At 36.1% G+C, this 18,927-nt stretch overlaps 1 protein-coding gene across 1 annotated transcript; it reads left to right on the top strand.

Annotated features, from left to right (window-relative positions):
- Window positions 1–2,936: 2,936 nt before the first annotated feature.
- LOC113283891 (rho GDP-dissociation inhibitor 1-like) lies at window positions 2,937–5,507 on the top strand. Its single transcript, XM_026533272.1, has 5 exons — window positions 2,937–3,514; window positions 3,600–3,666; window positions 3,794–4,012; window positions 4,159–4,283; window positions 5,014–5,507. Exons 1-5 carry the CDS (start codon window positions 3,164–3,166, stop codon window positions 5,092–5,094), a joined length of 843 nt encoding a protein of 280 aa, XP_026389057.1. The 5' UTR covers window positions 2,937–3,163; the 3' UTR covers window positions 5,095–5,507.
- The last annotated feature ends 13,420 nt before the right edge of the window (window positions 5,508–18,927 follow it).

The raw sequence follows: 18,927 nt of genomic DNA on the forward strand, positions 1-18,927 counted from the left end.
TTCTCTCTCTTTTTTTCTTTTTATTTTCTTCCTACTAGTGTTTGAAGATGAAGATTTTCTAGGTTTTTAATTTGCACAGATGAAACAAGAAACAACAAACGATGTAAAAGAGTTTTTCTTGAAGATTTCTAGGTTTTTAATCTGCTGCTACTGTTGAAGCTCATCTCTCGTCGCTGCTGCTGCTGAAGATGTGAACGAGCTTTTTCTTGAAGATTTTTGATCAGCTAAAGATGTTGAAGACGACGATGAACCTGATCTATTTGATGAAGACCACGACGATCTGTTTTGATGAAGACGACGACGACAAATGAAGATGAACCCGATCTGTTTTGATGAAGATGATGGAAGATGATGTTGTTGCTGGTGTTTTTGAAGACGACGATGTTGCTGCTGCTCTTGAAGACGTCGAAGAAGATGAAGATAATGCTGCTGATGTTTTTATATGGAGTTTATTCCAGAAATGAAGTCTGTTTTTTTAGGTTTTTATATGGACTTCTTTCCAGCAACGAAGTCTGTTTTTTTAGGTTTTTATATGGATTTCATTTCTGGAATGAAGTCTGTTTTTTTAGGTTTTTATATGGACTTCATTCCAGCAATGAAGTCTGTTTTTTTAGGTTTTTATATGAACTTCATTTCTGGAATGAAGTCTGTTTTTTTAGGTTTTTATATGGACTTCATTTCTGGAATGAAGTCTGTTTTTTTAGGTTTTTATATGGACTTCGTTTCTGGAATGAACTGCTACAAGAAAATAAGTAAAAATTAACACGGAAAGGTACTTTTCTCAGTTTAATATTTTTAAATAATTATGGACCAAACAGTAAAGACATTTTCCCAAAGGACCAAACAGACATGGACCCACCTAAAAAAAAACCAAATGATATTTTTCCCATCTTTTTACCACGATTTGTGTATGGCAGGGATCTTCGGAAACAATTTTGACTGAGCTTCAACTTGGTGATGTCTTATGGTACGATCAAACACACAGAACCTTCGTATAAACTTGGGGTGCATTATAAATACCCCTTGATATTATAATCACTTTACGAATGATGTATTACAAAAAGCTAAAAAACTGAACAAATGTGTTTGTAATGTTGGATCAGTCTGTAATCTAAAAACATTTTCTGACATTAATAGGTACTTGTACAATATGATATATTCGATGCCTGGGATTCCACAGTATCTGCAAATCATGAGGTGAAGTTTTAGATCGACTTTGAACTAGGTAAATCAGATCGGTCAAAAGGTGTGGGTCAAATGTCATATGCTCATTACTATACCAGCAACGTTAACAGTCCCTTGTCTTTCCACATTTAATATTTTAATGGTTGGTGCCGCCGCACACCTTAATGAAATGCAATAGCTGGGATTTGCTTATTGTCCATTATTTTTCTACATTAACTATCACTTTGAGTTGAGGGTAACCTCATTGTGATGCTTTATAGTCAGGTAGTGGCGGAATCATAGGGCGGGGCAAGAAAAACATTATCCCTTGAAAGATAAAGTTTAAAACTTTTTAGGATAAATTTTATGAATATAAGCATATATAACCTTGGAGAACCGGTCGGGCAAAAACTTATCTACATTATCCATGCTTGGTTTTAGCCATATAATCAGTCCTCTGAAAGGAATGATGCATCATTAATGGAGTCATCACAAGTTACCTAGTAGATTGATTATTCACAAGCCGTTAGACATCGGTTCTTGAAGCTAATTGTAATCGATTGAGGTCTTACTCTGCCAGCAGCTGCCAAAACATTCCTTTTATCCAGTGCCAAAACACGTTTCTTTTATAATTTCACGTGGTATTGCAGTGCCTCAATTCTTGTATCCACCAACCATTTTCGAAGATACTTGTAAGTGTTCCTTGGTCATCAAAATTAAACTTCAAGACTATTCATAAAAAACTTATGCAACACAAATATAAATAATTTTATAGAGATTTCACGCGTCACATATTGATACACAAGTTATTTAAATGTTGATATAAATCTAGTTTCATTAAATCCGGTTGTAAAAGCTGCTCAGTTCATATTCTAGTAGTTTTTCATTTTTGGCGATTCCCAAACTTAGAAGTGATTATAAATTATTAAATATTCTAGTAGTTTTTCATTTTTGGCGATTCCCAAACTTAGAAGTGATTATAAATTATTAAATATTATTAAAATTGAGTCGACCAAAAACATAAATTAAAGAGAGTTATAAGATGTTGGAGAAAGCTAAATATAATTCTTAGTCAGGTAAAATCACTATAGGTATGTATAGATGAATTAAATGAGATCATAAGTTTGGAAAATCACTTTAATTTCATTCCACTAAATAAGCTAAATAGTATTCTTCGCTCTCTCACATGGACACGTAAAAATAGTTATATTGGAGTCGTGTTATTTGGCATATTATCTTCAATATTCCTCACATTGTTGTTGACCTTACTTAATATAATATAAGTATTATTTTTTACACCTCTGACTTTAAATCCTGGTTCTCCATCATCTCATTCTTTCGTAAAATTGTAACATACTCAAAAAATAAACTGATCTTTTTATAACTCACACCGCCGAACAATTATCTAGTACAGTGGCGAAGGCACCTCTTTAGGGGCAGGGTGGTCGATTCCACATTTTCACCAATTTTCTCTATGAACAGAGCTGAGATCGAATCTCATTAATGTGATAGCGGTTGTATTAGCAGTTAGGCCAATCTAACTTGTTAGGTTTTCAAAGAGAGGTGGGATTAACCGTGACGTATCAAAAAAAAAATTAAAAATAAAAAAATAGGCAAGAGTAAACTAGGCAAAAGGTATGGTTAAATTATCATATGCCCTCCCATTCCTTTGCCCGTAACGTTAGCATTCGTCAACGGTCCTCCCCTTTTCCCTGTAGACAGAACTAGATAAAGTCTCTCTGTCTCTTTCCTCCCTCGAAACCCTCACTCTCCTCCACAGTCCCCCACTTCCACTCCAAAACTCAGACAAAAATAGATAAGCTGTTGAGTTTCAGAAAGAAAGCCAAATTTAGAGAGAAGAGAAGAGAAGAGAAGAGAAGAGTTCGGGGTTCGAGTTTGAAGGTTTGTTGGCGAAAGTTGAGGTCCGAACGTGGAACAAGCCTCGTTGACCGACCACAAGACTAGTTCTCTCCTTGTTTATTGGGAATTTCAACAGAAAATGTCGGCGATTCTAGGAAGAACTTTCTCTCCTTCCACCCAATGCATTCCTTCTTCATTCAATCATCCTCCTCACGACATGGCCAACAACACAGAAGAACCAGAAAAAAATGAAGAAGAAATCAAGAATGGTGCCGCTGCTGCTGTTGGTGAAACTAGTAAACATGATGTTGATGATGATGATCATGATGGTCATGAAGATGAGAAATTATCTAGAGAATTCAGTTCCCATTCTGTTTGTTCCACTGAACACGAAGATAATTGTGATGAGGATGAAACTGATGTTGAGACTGATCGAGAATTAGAAGTTGGTCCCCAGTTTTCTCTCAAAGAGCAGCTTGAAAAAGATAAGGTAATTATTAGCTTCTTTTCATTTTATTTTTGGTTTGTTCTCATTGTAATTTGCTTTAATGTTTAAAAGTTTGAAATTACTACAGGATGATGAGAGTTTGAGGAGATGGAAGGAACAACTTCTTGGATCTGTTGATTATGCTGCTGTTGGAGGTACATAAAAATCTTGGTTCATTTTGAATTTTAAGAACCCTAATTTCATCATTTTGTTTGAATTTTTCTTTGGCTAGAAATTAATTAATCATTGAATTTTGATTTATTGCATGATTTTGTTTTGCAGAAACTTTGGAACCTCAGGTAGAGATTTTGAGTCTCACAATTTTGTCACCTGGCCGACCTGAACTCGTCTTGCCGATCCCATTTGAACCGAATGCAAAGGGGTATGCATTTTGTCTAAAAGATGGAAGTCTTTACCATCTCAAATTCTCATTCAAAGTCTCAAACAACATTGTTTCTGGACTTAAATATACCAACACCGTCTGGAAAACTGGTGTGAGAGGTAAACAAACTGCAATGAGAATCGCTAATTGTTTCATACTTAATTTGTTGCCTTGATTTTTCTTGTTTGTAATTTTGTTTTGGAGGTCATTCGTTTCATGTTGCGATGATTGATTAAGGTGTTGTTATATGATTGATTCGTTGCAGTTGAAAATACAAAAGTGATGCTTGGAACTTTTAGTCCTCAGCAAGAACCTTACACATATGAATTAGCAGAGGAGAGAACTCCTTCTGGCATGTTTGCAAGGGGTTCTTATTCCGCAAAAACCAAGGTACACAAAATTACTGTCTTTTTATTCATGTCTTCAATGCACTTGTGTATTCAAGAATTTGGTAGTGGGATGTTTGAGTTTAAGCAATCAATCTAATATTGAATGCTTAGTTAGATTAAAAGAAATGTTTGCTATGTAATTAGATTATGCTTAGTCATTTATTAGTTCCATTAGTTTCTGGCATGATTAGATGCATTTTGGAATTGATTTCTTCCAAGGACTACATAATGAATTACACTGAGAATCAGCACTGCACCTCCTATTGATTGAAACTATAGCTTTATTTGTGCATCTCCTTACAGTATATTATTGCATCGAATGTTCCCTAGGTACATACTGTACCTTGTCGATATAAAATATCTCAACTTGACGATTTATGAAGCGTAAAATTAAAGAGTCTGCTAGCTGAAATGTTTGAAATCTTACTAGAAACACATACATTGATTGAACTTAGATTTAACGCTTTAGCTACTTGCAATAGTTAAGCTCATTCAAACTTCAAACTTTACCCATAAAGGTGAAATAATAGTATGATTGAATTAACTTTACCTTTTCAACATTTTCCCCTATCTAATCCAATTTCTTCATACTGCACGTGTATGGATAAATTATGTCTCACTCCTAACATGTTCTAGATAGAGCGTTACAAGAATAAACAAAGATCTCAATTTATCGAGAAATTGTTTAGTGAAACTAAATATCTTTTTTTTTTGGTCTGATCTGATTTTAGTTTGTGGATGACGATGGGAAATGCTATTTGGACATCAGTTACTCTTTTGAAATCCGGAAGGAATGGCCAACACAAACTTGAGGTTTTTTTTATTTTTTTCTTCATTTTATGACTAGCTTTTTTTGGATTGCCCAATTCAGGGATGCTGTTCCGCTAATGAAAATGTTGTAATCTTATAATCAAAGCTCCGGGGGCCAAATCTCTATAACCCATTTGCTGATCTTATTCATTATCTCTTCTATTCAGTAAAAGAAGTTTAATTAGGCATACATGGATGGATAAAATTTGAAACATATAAGATCTGTGATCGTCAAAGATTCCTCTTTGTATGCCTTTTGAAACATTGTTCTTTATTGGACTTGAGATATTTTAAAGCGATTTCTTTCCACCTCTCTCTCCCAGTCCATTCTTTTGCAGAGTTGTTTATTTACAAAGAATTTGTTGCTTCTTTTTTGTTGATTCTTTTTGAAAGTAATTACTGTCTTTTATATCAACTGTATGAGAATCTTCACCTTTGCAGAGTTGTTTATTTACATTGATATGACAATCCATTAAGTGCCTTTAAATCTGAATGGCTGTAATTAACCTGGTGTTTTTAGGGGCCACTCAAAAGGATTTAGGGGCCAACAATAAAACAAAAAAGGTCACCCAAAGGGAAAATGTAGCCAGCCCTTATCTCGCGTGATTCGTAATGGCGAAATTACCCTTATATATTCGGAGGACATTGTTATCCTCCGATTGCAATCGGAAGCCAAAATATTACCCAGACTTCCGATTGTAGTTGGTGCAGTATTAGAATGATTTCTGTTTCATTTTTTCCATTTTTTTTCATTTTTGAGTTGTTAGAGTTATAGAGAAGAAGGTGAAGGAAAAAAGGGAAAACCCATTTTATCACTACAAAAATGGATGGATATGAAGAAGAAGGTGAGAATCATGGCGAAGAACAAAATGTTGAGGGTTCACGACCGCTTAGAGAAGACGATTTGGGGTATATGTTGAATGATCCAAACTTTTGTGGAGAGGAAAACCTATACGACCCTTTCATGGAAGAAAATGGAGAATCGCCTGATATTGAAGCTAACGATGCATGTAAAACACAGGTATTGTGTTAAGAATCTCAAATACTCGATTTGCATGCGTTTGTGTGCTTTTGTAAACAAGAAAAACCGATTATTGCATGCATTGAATGCCATGAACTACCCAGATTCGGTAGATAATTTCTCGAATAAACTTACGTATATAACACACTGAGTACCAAATATGTATATTCGGTAGTTCCAAGGTAGTAGTTTACTGCCGAATATGAGAAAAAACCCCAAACTGGTTTTCCAAAAAAATCTACATTCGGTAGTTATGTAGAGTTATTTACCCCCGAATGGCCCCAAAAACGAATTCCTCAAAAAGTTTCAAAACTCTGTATTTTTATCCTTTACAATCGGTAATAGTTTAACATTATTTGACTGCCGAATATAACAGTGGCCTCAAAATAAATTTCCGAAAACTTGAAAATCGGATGTTTATCGATTAAAGTTATCTCCCGGTTATTTATATTCGGCTGTTTTACTATATATTTTAGCTTCCGATTATATCATTTTTTGCACTCAGTAAACTGTGTACATTCATTTGCATAAATCGGGTGTTTTGGATAACCGATAGGATTCCGAATATAGTATATTCGGCAGTTTGACTTATTTAATAACCTCCGATTATTGTACAATAATTTGTTGCTTTCATATGCAGGCTGTTGAAGAGTTTGTTGATGATTTCTATTTGAGGCCCGACACTTCCCTATACTATGCAAACGATTTGGTATACTCATTACTACTTTTTTTTTCTTCAAAATTTATATGTTAAATGGTTATGCTTATTAGATTTGTTTTGTTTTATGCACGTTTAGACATTTGGAAGTAAGAAGGAGGCAAAGGAATGGCTTATGAACAAGGCAAAAGATAACATGTGCGTGGTAGTTCAAAATAATCATGTTAGTGACACTCGATTTGAAATGATTTGTGAGCGAGGTGGGACGCGAAAGAGTCACGAGGGAAAGAATAGTAAGTACGTACGGAAGACGAATAGGAAATACCGAAGCAATACCAAGAAGATAGGATGCCCATTTAAGATTTTCTTCTATAAGCCCGATGGTATTAAAGGTGAAGAGTATAAAATGTATAAAATTGATAACGGTTGTCACAACCATGATGATCCGTTGGATTTAATTGGACATGTAATGGTTGCCCCGAATGTACGATGGCCCAAAAATCAGAATTTGGGAAAAACTGATACTTTTCAAATTTTGAACTTGAAATAATCGGAAGTTAACTTAGTTACCAAAACTTCCGAATATGGGCTGTATAACCTTCTAGATTGGCCCTTGGAACCACCTAGAGCCATGGCATGGTTTGTTTTGAACTTGTAATATTCGGAGGATAATGTTTTTTGTAAAGTCCCGAATGTACGATGGCCCAAAAATCAGAATTTGGGAAAAACTGATACTTTTCAAATTTTGAAATTGAAATAATCGGAAGTTAACTTAGTTACCAAAACTTCCTAATATGGCTTGTCTAACCTAGCCACCGAATAACCAACATTCGGAAACAGAGATGGATCATTTCCTACCGAATATGCGTCATTTGGAGTTCAGTAACCTATAGTTTTTCTGGCCTGTATATTCGTTTCTAATATCAAAAGGATATTTCCGGTTATATATAATCGGGAAAAAAATAAGTACCTAGCCACCGAATAACCAACATTCGGAGAAAGAGATGGATCAATTCCTACCGAATATGCGTCCTTTGGAGTTATGAATATGCATCATATGTATTGTCCTTTGGTTCACTTGCTCATCAGTTAACGTTCCATTCTTTTCCTTCTCCAAGGTGCCTCGGAACATATTCATCAAAGCTGTAATGTTGATATGTCTTGTTCTGTAACTTGCATGCCTCCTAAACTCTGTTGTTGTTGTCTCTTCATCCCAACCTAAGCACTTTTTAGTTAGAGCATAAAGTTGTGCCCAACTTAACTGCTTTGTGTAGTTAAACTTCACAGCTGTGCCTTGGTCGGGAAGGTTAAGAATCTGCACAACATCATCCGGGGTAATCGTCATCTCCCCAAACGGCATATGGAAAGTATCGGTCTCAGGATACATTCTCTCCACGAACGCCGATATGGCCACACGATCATGTTCCAACAATGAATTCTCGGCGGCATTAGCTAACCCCGAGTTGGCAACAATTGACTTGAACCTTTCACATTCACCGGATAATGGCCACGCAAGCATTTTTGTTGGTGCGGCGGTAGGTTGGAGTAGACGGACCGCATATTGATGATCCTATTAAAGTACATAAAAAAAATCCTTAATACAAATATTACGATATAACAGATAGACAATACATTAATAAAAAATAATAATTTTATTACCTCGGTTTCGTATATTTCTCTGGCCCATGAGTCTTTGTATCCAAATAGCAATTTTCCTCCATCCGCTGGTAGCCCAAGGATTGTGCCTGCTGGAATACCCTTCTTCTTCAAGTGCTGAGGGACAAGATGTGATGCTTTCTTAGCAATATCCTTCTTTACACCATCTTTTCCTTTTTTGGCTTTTTGGGTATCACTTGGTTGTCCTTCTTCTTATACTCTTGGTACTGGATCAACTGGTTCAACACTTGGTTCTGCACTTTGTTGAGCGGCTTGTTCAACACTTGGTCGCACCCCTTGTTCACTTCCTTGTTGTTCTACACTTTGTTCAACACTTGGTTGCACTCCTTGTTGACTGCTTTGTTCTTGTAAGATTTGTTGAGCACTTGAATTATCTTTGGCACTCCTTTCCCTCCTAGCACTAGCTGTCACTTTCTTCCTCCTTTCTCGACTTTGTCTAAACAACAAAGAAAGGAACAATATTTACAAACTATACAATCGGAAGACAAAGTATGGAAATATAACCCGAATGTACACATTCGGACGTAAGAAGACACATATTGTTCCCGAATACATAACAATCCAAAGCTAACTAAACATATTTACAACTGAATATGCATCAATTGGAGTTCAAAAACTCTAAATTTTTCATCCTACACAATCGGAAGACAAAGTACACAACTATAACCCGAATGAACAAATTCGGAAGTAAGAAGACACATATTTTTCCCGAATGAAAAACAATCGGAATATAACTAAACATGTTTACAAACGAATATTCATCAACTGGAGTTTAGAAAATCTAAAATTTTATCCTACATAATCGGAGGTATAAAACATTATATTGTCTTCCGAATAAATACTGGCCCAAAATGGAATTTTTCCTATATCAGAAATTTTGAGATTTTTTTCAATATATATATTCGGTAGTGACTGTACTTCCGAATACTATGTGTCTACTTAAATATATTTGGAAGCCAACAAATTCATTAAACTACCGATTATTACCAGTTTGTATCCAGGAAGATATGGCCAATAACATTCGGCCGATAACCATCAAATATTTCTCCCGAATACTGTCGATGTCCTTGAGAAATGAAGAACACGACTACATTCGGAAGTAAATGAGCATGAATATCGCCCGAATCTGGATAAGTAACCGAAAACCCTCGAAATTCTTTTTCTCAATTCGTCGAATTAAAGCGAAATAAATCCCAAAAGTGATAGATTCTTACCTAATTGGGGCCATTTGAAGTTGACGAAGTGTTGGACTATCGGAATCGCCACCACCGACTACATCGACGGGTACCAGTTCTTCGCGTTCTTCTTCATTTGCAGCAACAATTTCTTTATTTCTTGCTAAAATCCCAATCTTTGGATCGATACCCCGAGCAACGTTTTTGGTTCTAGGTCTGTGGGTTTCATTTCCCTTATCCATTGTTTTATAAACGAATCGACGATGTTTTGATTTTACGATTCGCGGCGATGTTTCGGTTGAACGAGGGAAAGTTTTTTTTCTTCCACAATCGGAAGATAATGTGAAGCTGGTAGAAGAAGAGTTGAAATGAGTAGAATTTTTTTTGATTTGGTTTTTATACAGTTTTATCAGAAGGGCATTTATGTAACTTCAATATCATATATGGTACCCCTTAACTAGAGTCTTTGGCTGGGTATAAATTGATGGCCCCTAAATCCTTTCGGGTGGCACCTAAAAACGCCCCTCATACTATTACCACCCCCATTTTTGAACAGATTGTGGGTTCCACAATACTGAGGATAACACTGTATTGCATCATTTATGATGGTCACAGTAGTTTAAGTTGGGCTCACAGGATTAATTACACAGTGATAATAGTTCATTTGCTTTAAAGAAGGTTGCAGAGCGGAAAGGGCAGTGCAGTGAAATAGACTGTCTTTAGGATAAGTTTTTTTTTGGTAGGGTTAGAATGTGGATCCATGCGGATGTATGTTGTACATACCCTGCCTGCACTGCTCTTTGTACATTGCAAGAAAGCTCTATGAAATTTCCTTCAGAGGAAGTGGTCCAAACCGTATTAATGCAGAAATATATCCCAATTCCCTGTTACTGGCACATGAGCTCTGAATTGCCAGGGGATATTTAGCTGTGGGAAAAATAATGAGATTGGGATAAAAAATTCAAAAGGGGAGATTCTAGACCATCCATTATTATTAGGTAACGACGGAAATGAGATTTCGGATGCCAGTTTTTCTCAGAGAACTGAGTTGCTGAATAAATCTTGCACGTTTTTGCAAGCAACAATCGAGGTAGCCTACATCGGTCGAATGCATCCCGTTCTGAGTGAATTCCGGCTGATCCAAAATCTAAAAGGTTGCCAGTATACCCTTGCGAGCGAATATGTCGACTAATTACCGTGCCATAGAGGTGATACGTGCCATGTAAAAATAGGTCTTCCAATCTCGATCGGTACGGATTTTTTGGTGTTTGGGAAGAAAACATGAAGATGGAGGGGGATCAAGGGTGAATCTGTGGGTTTTCTATTTTTTCAAACCTACCACATTTTTTTTGATTTTTAGCCACAACGCTAGTTTTGATACGTCCTACACAACCAAATAACTTATTTTCTCGGTCAAATCAAACTGCCTTGCCTAGTGATAGGCACATTTTTTTGTCTTATATAATCTCAATTGTATATATTATTAGGGCTCGATTTTATATTTATTATGGCTTTTTATGTCCTTATAGGTATTTTTGGAGAAATAAGCTTTTGCGGCGAAATTGGCTAAAAAAGTGGTTTTTACGCTCGTTGGAGAAAATTACTATACGGACTCTCACTTTGGATAAGGGGAAGTCATCTTCTTCATTTGAAATTTGAATTTTCGAGGGAAAATAAGAACAAAATTAGGGTTGAAGAATTGAAGGTGTTCTAAGGAGATTCAATGGATGAAATCAAATGGGTTTGTTCCTCTTGACTAAACAGGACTGGTAATGGTCTTATTTTTGCCCAGAATTGGCTAGACAATCCGCAGGAGATGAATCAAGTTTTATAGTTTTTGGCGGGAAAAATATGCATGCAACTGGCAGAGTTGGGGATTGAATTCGATCGATTTCCAGAGTGATTCAATGGCTGAAATTGATTGGGTTTACTCCCTAGGCCTAAACAGGCCTGGTGAAGTCTTTTGTTTGAACCCAAATTGGCTAGAACAGCCGGAAAAAAAAATAGAAGTCAGATTTTGCACGGGTCTCTGTATGACTTATTTTTGGAATTCTAGGAAGACTAAAGGCAAGAAACTCTTCCCAAAGATACATATCTATCTAAGGAAGAGTTTGACATAAGTTGGAAAGCTCAGAAACACGTGAAACAATTTTGGGAAGAGATTATTGCCGTAACTGCCAAGAAAAGAAAAGAAAAGAAGAGATTTCGAGAAGTTTTGGGGAGATTAAATCGCTCTGTTGGCTATATATAAGTTGCTGGGAGTTTATAGAAGGGAGTCGAGACTTTGGGGGACCGAGCTGAGGGCTTGGTGAAGCTGCAGAGGTGAAAATCAAGAGTTGCAGAGAAGACGTTTCTGCTGCTGAAGAACAACGTCATTGAACACTTCGCAACTTAGCAAGAAACCGTTACCTAATCTTTTAAATCCAATACCTTTGTAACAGCTTTGCAACAACTATTCTTGTTAGAATTTATTTGTAAGGGAAGCTTCCGTAATAATGGATCTGTAACAATTATATCTGTTACAGATTCACTTCTTCAATAAAAACACCTATTTGAGCCATGATTAAATATTTTGAGCGTGTTATTGACATGAGGAGCTAAACCCCAACACTGGGATGATGGAGGAAGCCCTATTTCACAATCACTTGGTAACTATAATTGATTCTTTATGACTTTTGCACTTGTTTTCATCGATTTATGATTTTTCTTGATTAGTTGTGATTTTGTTTGATGTCGCATGCTGGGTTTTAGGAACTTTTGATGCGTCATGCTTGTGATTTACATCTAATGCTTTATAAAATCTACTTTTGGCAAAGAAAAGAGTCAACAAAAGAGCTAGAATTGTTATGAGTCATCATATGAACCAATTGAATGTGATTAGTGGTGAAATCCTAAGTCTCAGTACCTCTCGATATTCGTCACAACCTTGTGAATATATTTTTAGGATTTTTATTCTTAGTTCTTAAATCAAACCTTTACACAATCCGAGTTGAACAAACTTTACTACCACTTTCAAAACTACATCAATTTTTGGCGCCGCCGACGCGGATTTTTATTAGGTTTTAGGTTTTAGATTTATTTTATTTCTTTTAGAATTTTTGTTTTCTTTTACGCCTTTGGTATTTTTCGATTCTTTTCAGATTGGAGCGAAGCTACAAGGAAAGAAAAAAGTACAATAAAAGGAAAGCATCGCCAAAGAAGGAAAGAAGAGAGGAATCTGAAAGGAGTAAAAAAGAATATTTTGTATATAGTTATTTTGTTTTATTTTTAGAAACTGTAAATAGGGTTTTAGTTTTTGTAATTTTTCTTTTTATTTTTGGACACTTTTTGGACTAGGCATTATTTTTTAAAACCCTACGGAAGGGTTAAGATTAAATATAAAATGTTTGCAGGGAAGGACGACGGTTACGATACTGTCTCGGCCCCTCGGGTTCGTACACTGACATCGGAGTCGGTGGCCTGAGTCGACTTCAACGGTTCATCGCCCATCTGGTACGGGAGGTAAGACTCTATCCACCCACGAATCCCCTGTCAATGGGTTTTATTTTGTGTGACAACTCACACCCCTGCAATAGAATGTCGAACTGGTATTACAAGAGCCAATACAACGAGTATCCGACTGAGTTTCAAAATGGACGTTACTACTTTGACCATAATGTGAATAGTGGTTGGGAACATCAACCTTTTCAAGGTTATGGCTCATACCTTGATGAGCCCAATTACTATCCACACACGCACCGGTCATACGAGCAAAATTCTTATATTTCTCCTTTAGAAGAGTCCCTCAGGGAATTAGAGGAGTCGACACGTAAGTTAGCTGAGATGAATAACTTAGTTTATGACGAAAGAGAACTTTCTATAGAGTAATCCTTCAAGTTGATAGCTGAGACGAACGAAAGAATTGCTCGAAATAATCTTAATTTCCAATACAGTGATTCCAATAGTACCCTTGAAAATGAGGATAGTTATTTGCATAATCAAGATGACGAGGATAAAATTGGTAACACTACTTGTTTAGATGAGGTTCAACCATTTTCATGTTATTATGATGATTATGATGTAGATAGTGTTGATGAAGAATTTGAAATATGTAGGCATAGTGATCGGGAATTTGTTACTCCAAATGAACTTTATGATGATAGTGTTATTTCTGGTTCAGATCCCGATAATTTTAATGATTATTCACCTATTCAAAAGGACGAGGATTTGATTAGAGATACCACTTCTTTAGATGATGTAGTATTTCCTTTTGATTACGAATTCGACAATGGTTTAGAGGAACGAGTTTATTCTGAGAATACCGTTTTAGAGTCTAGCGATTTAGAAACAATGGTCTTAGACGAAGAAAATGAACTCGTACATCTATTAAATATGAGTGAGGATGCGTCACTTGAGTATAACCTAAAAGAAGCAATTGACTATTTTCAGGATTCCAACGATCTAGAAATTAAGGAAATTGTAGCTAGTCTATCTAGAGATACCCAAAACTCTAAGTTTGGGGGTGATTATCATTCTCCATGTGCCTTAACTCTTATAAAGGTCCCTCACTTCGGACTTGACATATGTGCCTCAACCATTTTGCAAGATTATCTTCATACACGTTTTCCTGAACCTAGTGATGTCCATAAGGAAGTTCAGTTGTTAGAAACCCATCCTCTGGTTGATGAGGTTAGACCAGGCTATGATGCCAAGATCGACTTTGTTTTCCCACCAAATATTTTTCAACCAATTGTGGGAACGTATAAATTTCAGATGTGCCAATTATTTAGTTTTGAGACTAAACCTAATTACTTTAAGAGATTAGGGTCGATACATTTGCTTAAGATTGACCACCAGTTTCATCGTGGTCGATTGTGTGAGTCAAAACTGATTGACTTTAAGGATCCTCAATTATTCAGGTTATTATTACGTGCTTTTAAATTTTTACTTGAGTTTCTTCAGACTCTAATACCTGAACCAGATCTTAGCTTTGAGGAATTCCAACCCATGAAAATATTTTATTTGGACCCAGTTATAGAACCTGAACCTGAACCACAGCTAGATGTAGTTGTCTTAAACAGGAAACTAGACAAGGGTGTGCTTCATTTGTTTATTTTCTTGACAGGTTGCAGATTCCTTTTATTTGTGATAGCTCTATTTGGTTTTGATGACCCACAGAAATTTTGGCTATTATTTTATGATTCTATGAGGTGACTAATCCTTTCTTAGTCTGGCTGAAGACTTTAAACTTATCACTTCTTGGGAGGTAACCCAACATTCATGCGACATGGTAATATCTTTCCTTATCTCTTTTGCTTTAAATGGTAACAGTTTCTCCTTGTTCATGCTTTTAATTTCATCTTTAGAACATTGAGGACAATGTTAGATTTAAGTTTGGGGGTACGAGAGAAACTTTTTAGTTGCAGTATGAATAAATAAACTCCAGAGCTTAGAAATTTATGCCTATTTAGGATTGCACTAACTAATCTAAGTGGATGGAAGCATTTTGATCATAGGAGTTGAGGAGCCAATCTGATTAGATGGAAACATCTAGAAGAGTCTATTCATAAAAGCACATAGCTCAGGTGTTAGAAATAACATGATAGTTTCACCATATCTCGTTGAGTCATTTTCACTTCTATTTTTATTTTATTTTGTTTTTAAACTATGTTTCTCTAAGTGATAGGTGTGGCCCACGATTCAAGTTGTTACCAATGCTAGGGTGAATTAGAGTGATTGAGTTACTAAGAAAAAAAAAGAGACCAGACCAATTAGACCAAACTGATCAAAAAAAAAATGAAAAAGTTGAAAAAAAGAAAGAAAGAAAGAAAGATGAAAAAAATTCAGTGAATAAAGTCGACCACTGGTTCCCCTGTATATGCCATATGTGTCGAACTAGAATTAGGATTATCGATCACTGGTTCCCTTGTATATACCAGTGTGTTGATATTAGTCAGACTAGTATCTGAATCCATTAGGATAGGTTCATTTTGGCGGAGGCCTTTAGACAGATATGGGAAACGCCGTTCACTTAGTAAACATCAAAACCATCTATGTTTTTCTCTATATCCATTTTCTTGATCTATCCATGTGATTAGTTTCGACTCCGGATATTGATGTCCATAGTGCGACTATCAGAGTAGAGCTCTGTCACTTTATATGAATTTTAGTATGTTTGAGTGCAAAATCGAGTACATCAATTGGAATTTCGCATCAGGGTACTTCCTCTTGTAGTCAATAAGTATGCCAACCAAGGAGATTCTTTATTGCCTTCCAAGGTTCTTCCTAGATATCTAGGGTCTGGAGTGTAAAGGTTTTGTGGGTATATCTCTTGTAAGCTCTCCGGAGACAACACTCCGCCACTAGGGGCACTTAGGGGTTTAAAGGCTTATTGCATACGCTAAATGCAATCGACGATGCCTGGGTCAGTGAGTTAGGATTTTATTTTATTTTATTTACTCGAGGACTAGCAAATAATAAGTTTGGGGGTATTTGGTAGGCACATTTTTGTGTCTTATATAATCTCAATTGTATATATTATTAGTGCTCGATTTTATATTTATTATGGCTTTTTATGTTCCTGTAGGTATTTTTGGAGAAATAAGCTTTTGCGGCGAAATACGCTAAAAAATTTGTTTTTGCGCTCGTTTGAGAAAATTACTATACGGACTCTCACTTTGGATAAGGAGAGGTCATCTTCTTCATTTGAATTTTGAATTTTGGAGGGAAAATAAGAACTAAATTAGGGTTGAAGAATTGAAGGTGTTCTAGGGAGATTCAATGGCTGAAATCAAATGGGTTTGTTCCTCTTGGCTAAACAGGGCTGGTAATGGTCTTCTTTTTGCCCAGAATTGGCTAGACAATCCGCAGGAGATGAATCAAGTTTTATAGTTTTTGGAGGGAAAAATATGCATGCAACTGGCAGAGTTGGGGATCGAATTCGATCGATTTCCAAAGTGATTCAATGGCTGGAATTGATTGGGTTTACTCCCTAGGCCTAAACAGGCCTAGTGAAGTCTTTTGTTTGAACCCAAATTGGATGGAATAGCCGGAAAATAAAAAGTCAGGTTTTGCACGGGTCTCTGTATGACTTATTTTTGGAATTCTAGGAAGACTAAAGGCAAGAAACTCTTCCCAAAGATACATATCTATCTAAGGAAGAGTTTGAGATAAGTTGGAAAGCTCAGAAACACGTGAAACAATTTTGGGAAGAGATTATTGCCGTAACTGCCAAGAAAAGAAAAGAAGAGATTTCGAGAAGTTTTGGGGAGATTAAATCGCTCTGTTGGCTATATATAAGTTGCTGGGAGTTCATAGAAGGGAGTCGAGACTTTGGGGGACCGAGCTGAGGGCTTGGTGAAGCTGCAGAGGTGAAAATCAAGAGTTGCAGAGAAGACGTTTCTGCTGCTGAAGAACAACGTCGTAGAACACTTCGCAACTTAGCAAGAAACCGTTACCTAATCTTTCAAATCCAATACCTTTGTAACATCTTTGGAACAACTATTCCTGTTAGAACTTATTTGTAAGGGAAGCTTCCGTAACAGTGGATTCTGTAACAATTATATCTGTTACAGATTCACTTCTTCAATAAAAACACCTATTTGAGCCATGATTAAATATTTTGAGCGTGTTTTTGACATGAGGAGCTAAACCCCAACACTGGGATGATGGAGGAATCCCTATTTCACAATCACTTGGTAACTATAATTGATTCTTTATGACTTTTGCACTTGTTTTAATCGATTTATGATTTTTCTTGATTAGTTGTGATTTTGTTTGATGTCGCATGCTGGATTTTAGGAACTTTTGATGCATCATGCTTGTGATTTACATCTAATGCTTTATAAAATCTACTTTTGGCAAAGAAAAGAGTCAACAAAAGAGCTAGAATTGTTATGAGTCATCATATGAACCAATTGAATGTGATTAGTGGTGAAATCCTAAGTCTCAGTACCTCTCGATATTCGTGACAACCTTGTGAATATATTTTTAGTATTTTTATTCTTAGTTCTTAAATCAAACCTTTACACAATCCGAGTCGAACGAATTTTACTACCACTTTCAAAACTACATCACCTAGTCGAGTAGAGCTCAAAACAAAAATACTGCAAGGTGTACTGTAACCCATTGCTCAAATGTTTTAAGTGTCCACCAATGTACGTAGAAGTAGCCCGCCCATCTTCCCAAATGTTTTGTTGTATATGGAATACATTGTTTTGATCCCTTTACCGTCAATTTTTGTAAAGGATCACAAGGAGGGTGTTTCTCATGTTTTTTCATCCATAGTTTTACTTTTCAATTAAACATGAACAAAACTATGTTTCATGCATACACGAATGCTAATTTTTATGATATTTGCTTATAAAACTGCAGGTTATTGACCTAGTTTTAAAGAAGTTAGCTGTCATTAGAATATAACATAGTTGCTACTCTACTAAATTTGAGTGTATAAGAATGTGGTGTTGGCCGAAGCTGAATTGGTCAATCAAGAAATCACTTATTCTGATGTGTTTAATTATGATGGACATTCCAACTAATTTTTTTAGGAACATGGTAATAGCTATGGTTCTCAATGACCTTCAATTAGATTTACTTCCGCGCACCATTGGTAGCAGGAAAAACTTGAATTGAATTAATATATTAGCATACCACTCAGAAAAAATTGGAAATGTTATTTTGACGAAGTTATTTGTATTTTTTAATAACACTGGAAAAAGGTATGTCAAATTGCATCATATTTAGAACAAAACTAGTCACAAAATACCAATGTGATCAAACTAGTGGTATAAAATATCCAGCCATATTATTTTTAATAAATAAAAACCATTTGACTAAAAAGTGACACAAAAACTCCAGGTAAAATAATAATGAATAAATTTAGTTTTTATTACTTAAAAAAAATCAAACCTACCCTTTTTATCTTCTTTTCTTCTTCTTCTTTTTCTTTCCTTTTTTTTTCTTCTTTCTTCCGTCTCCTTCTCTCCACCACCAGTAGCAACAAATATCTCCACGAACACCAGCAGCAACACCTCAATCACCAGCAGCAGCAACACCTCTGTCCCCTCCACGAACGCCTCCGTCTGCTCTATAAACACCTCTGTATCTTTTCTTCTACTTTTATGTTCAGGTCTATCACCAATAGTAGCTCCGCCACCACCAAACCAGTCGTTATGTCCAGATCCGTCACCAACAACATCTCCATCTTCTCCACGAACACCTCCTTCTCTTTTCTTCTACTTTTATGTTCATATCTATCACCAACAGTAGCTCCGCCACCACCAAACCAGCCACTATGTCCAGATCCGCCACCAATATATAGCACCTC

The sequence above is a fragment of the Papaver somniferum genome, chromosome 5 (assembly GCF_003573695.1).
Source record: "Papaver somniferum cultivar HN1 chromosome 5, ASM357369v1, whole genome shotgun sequence".
In the NCBI taxonomy this organism is placed as follows: Eukaryota; Viridiplantae; Streptophyta; class Magnoliopsida; order Ranunculales; family Papaveraceae; genus Papaver; species Papaver somniferum.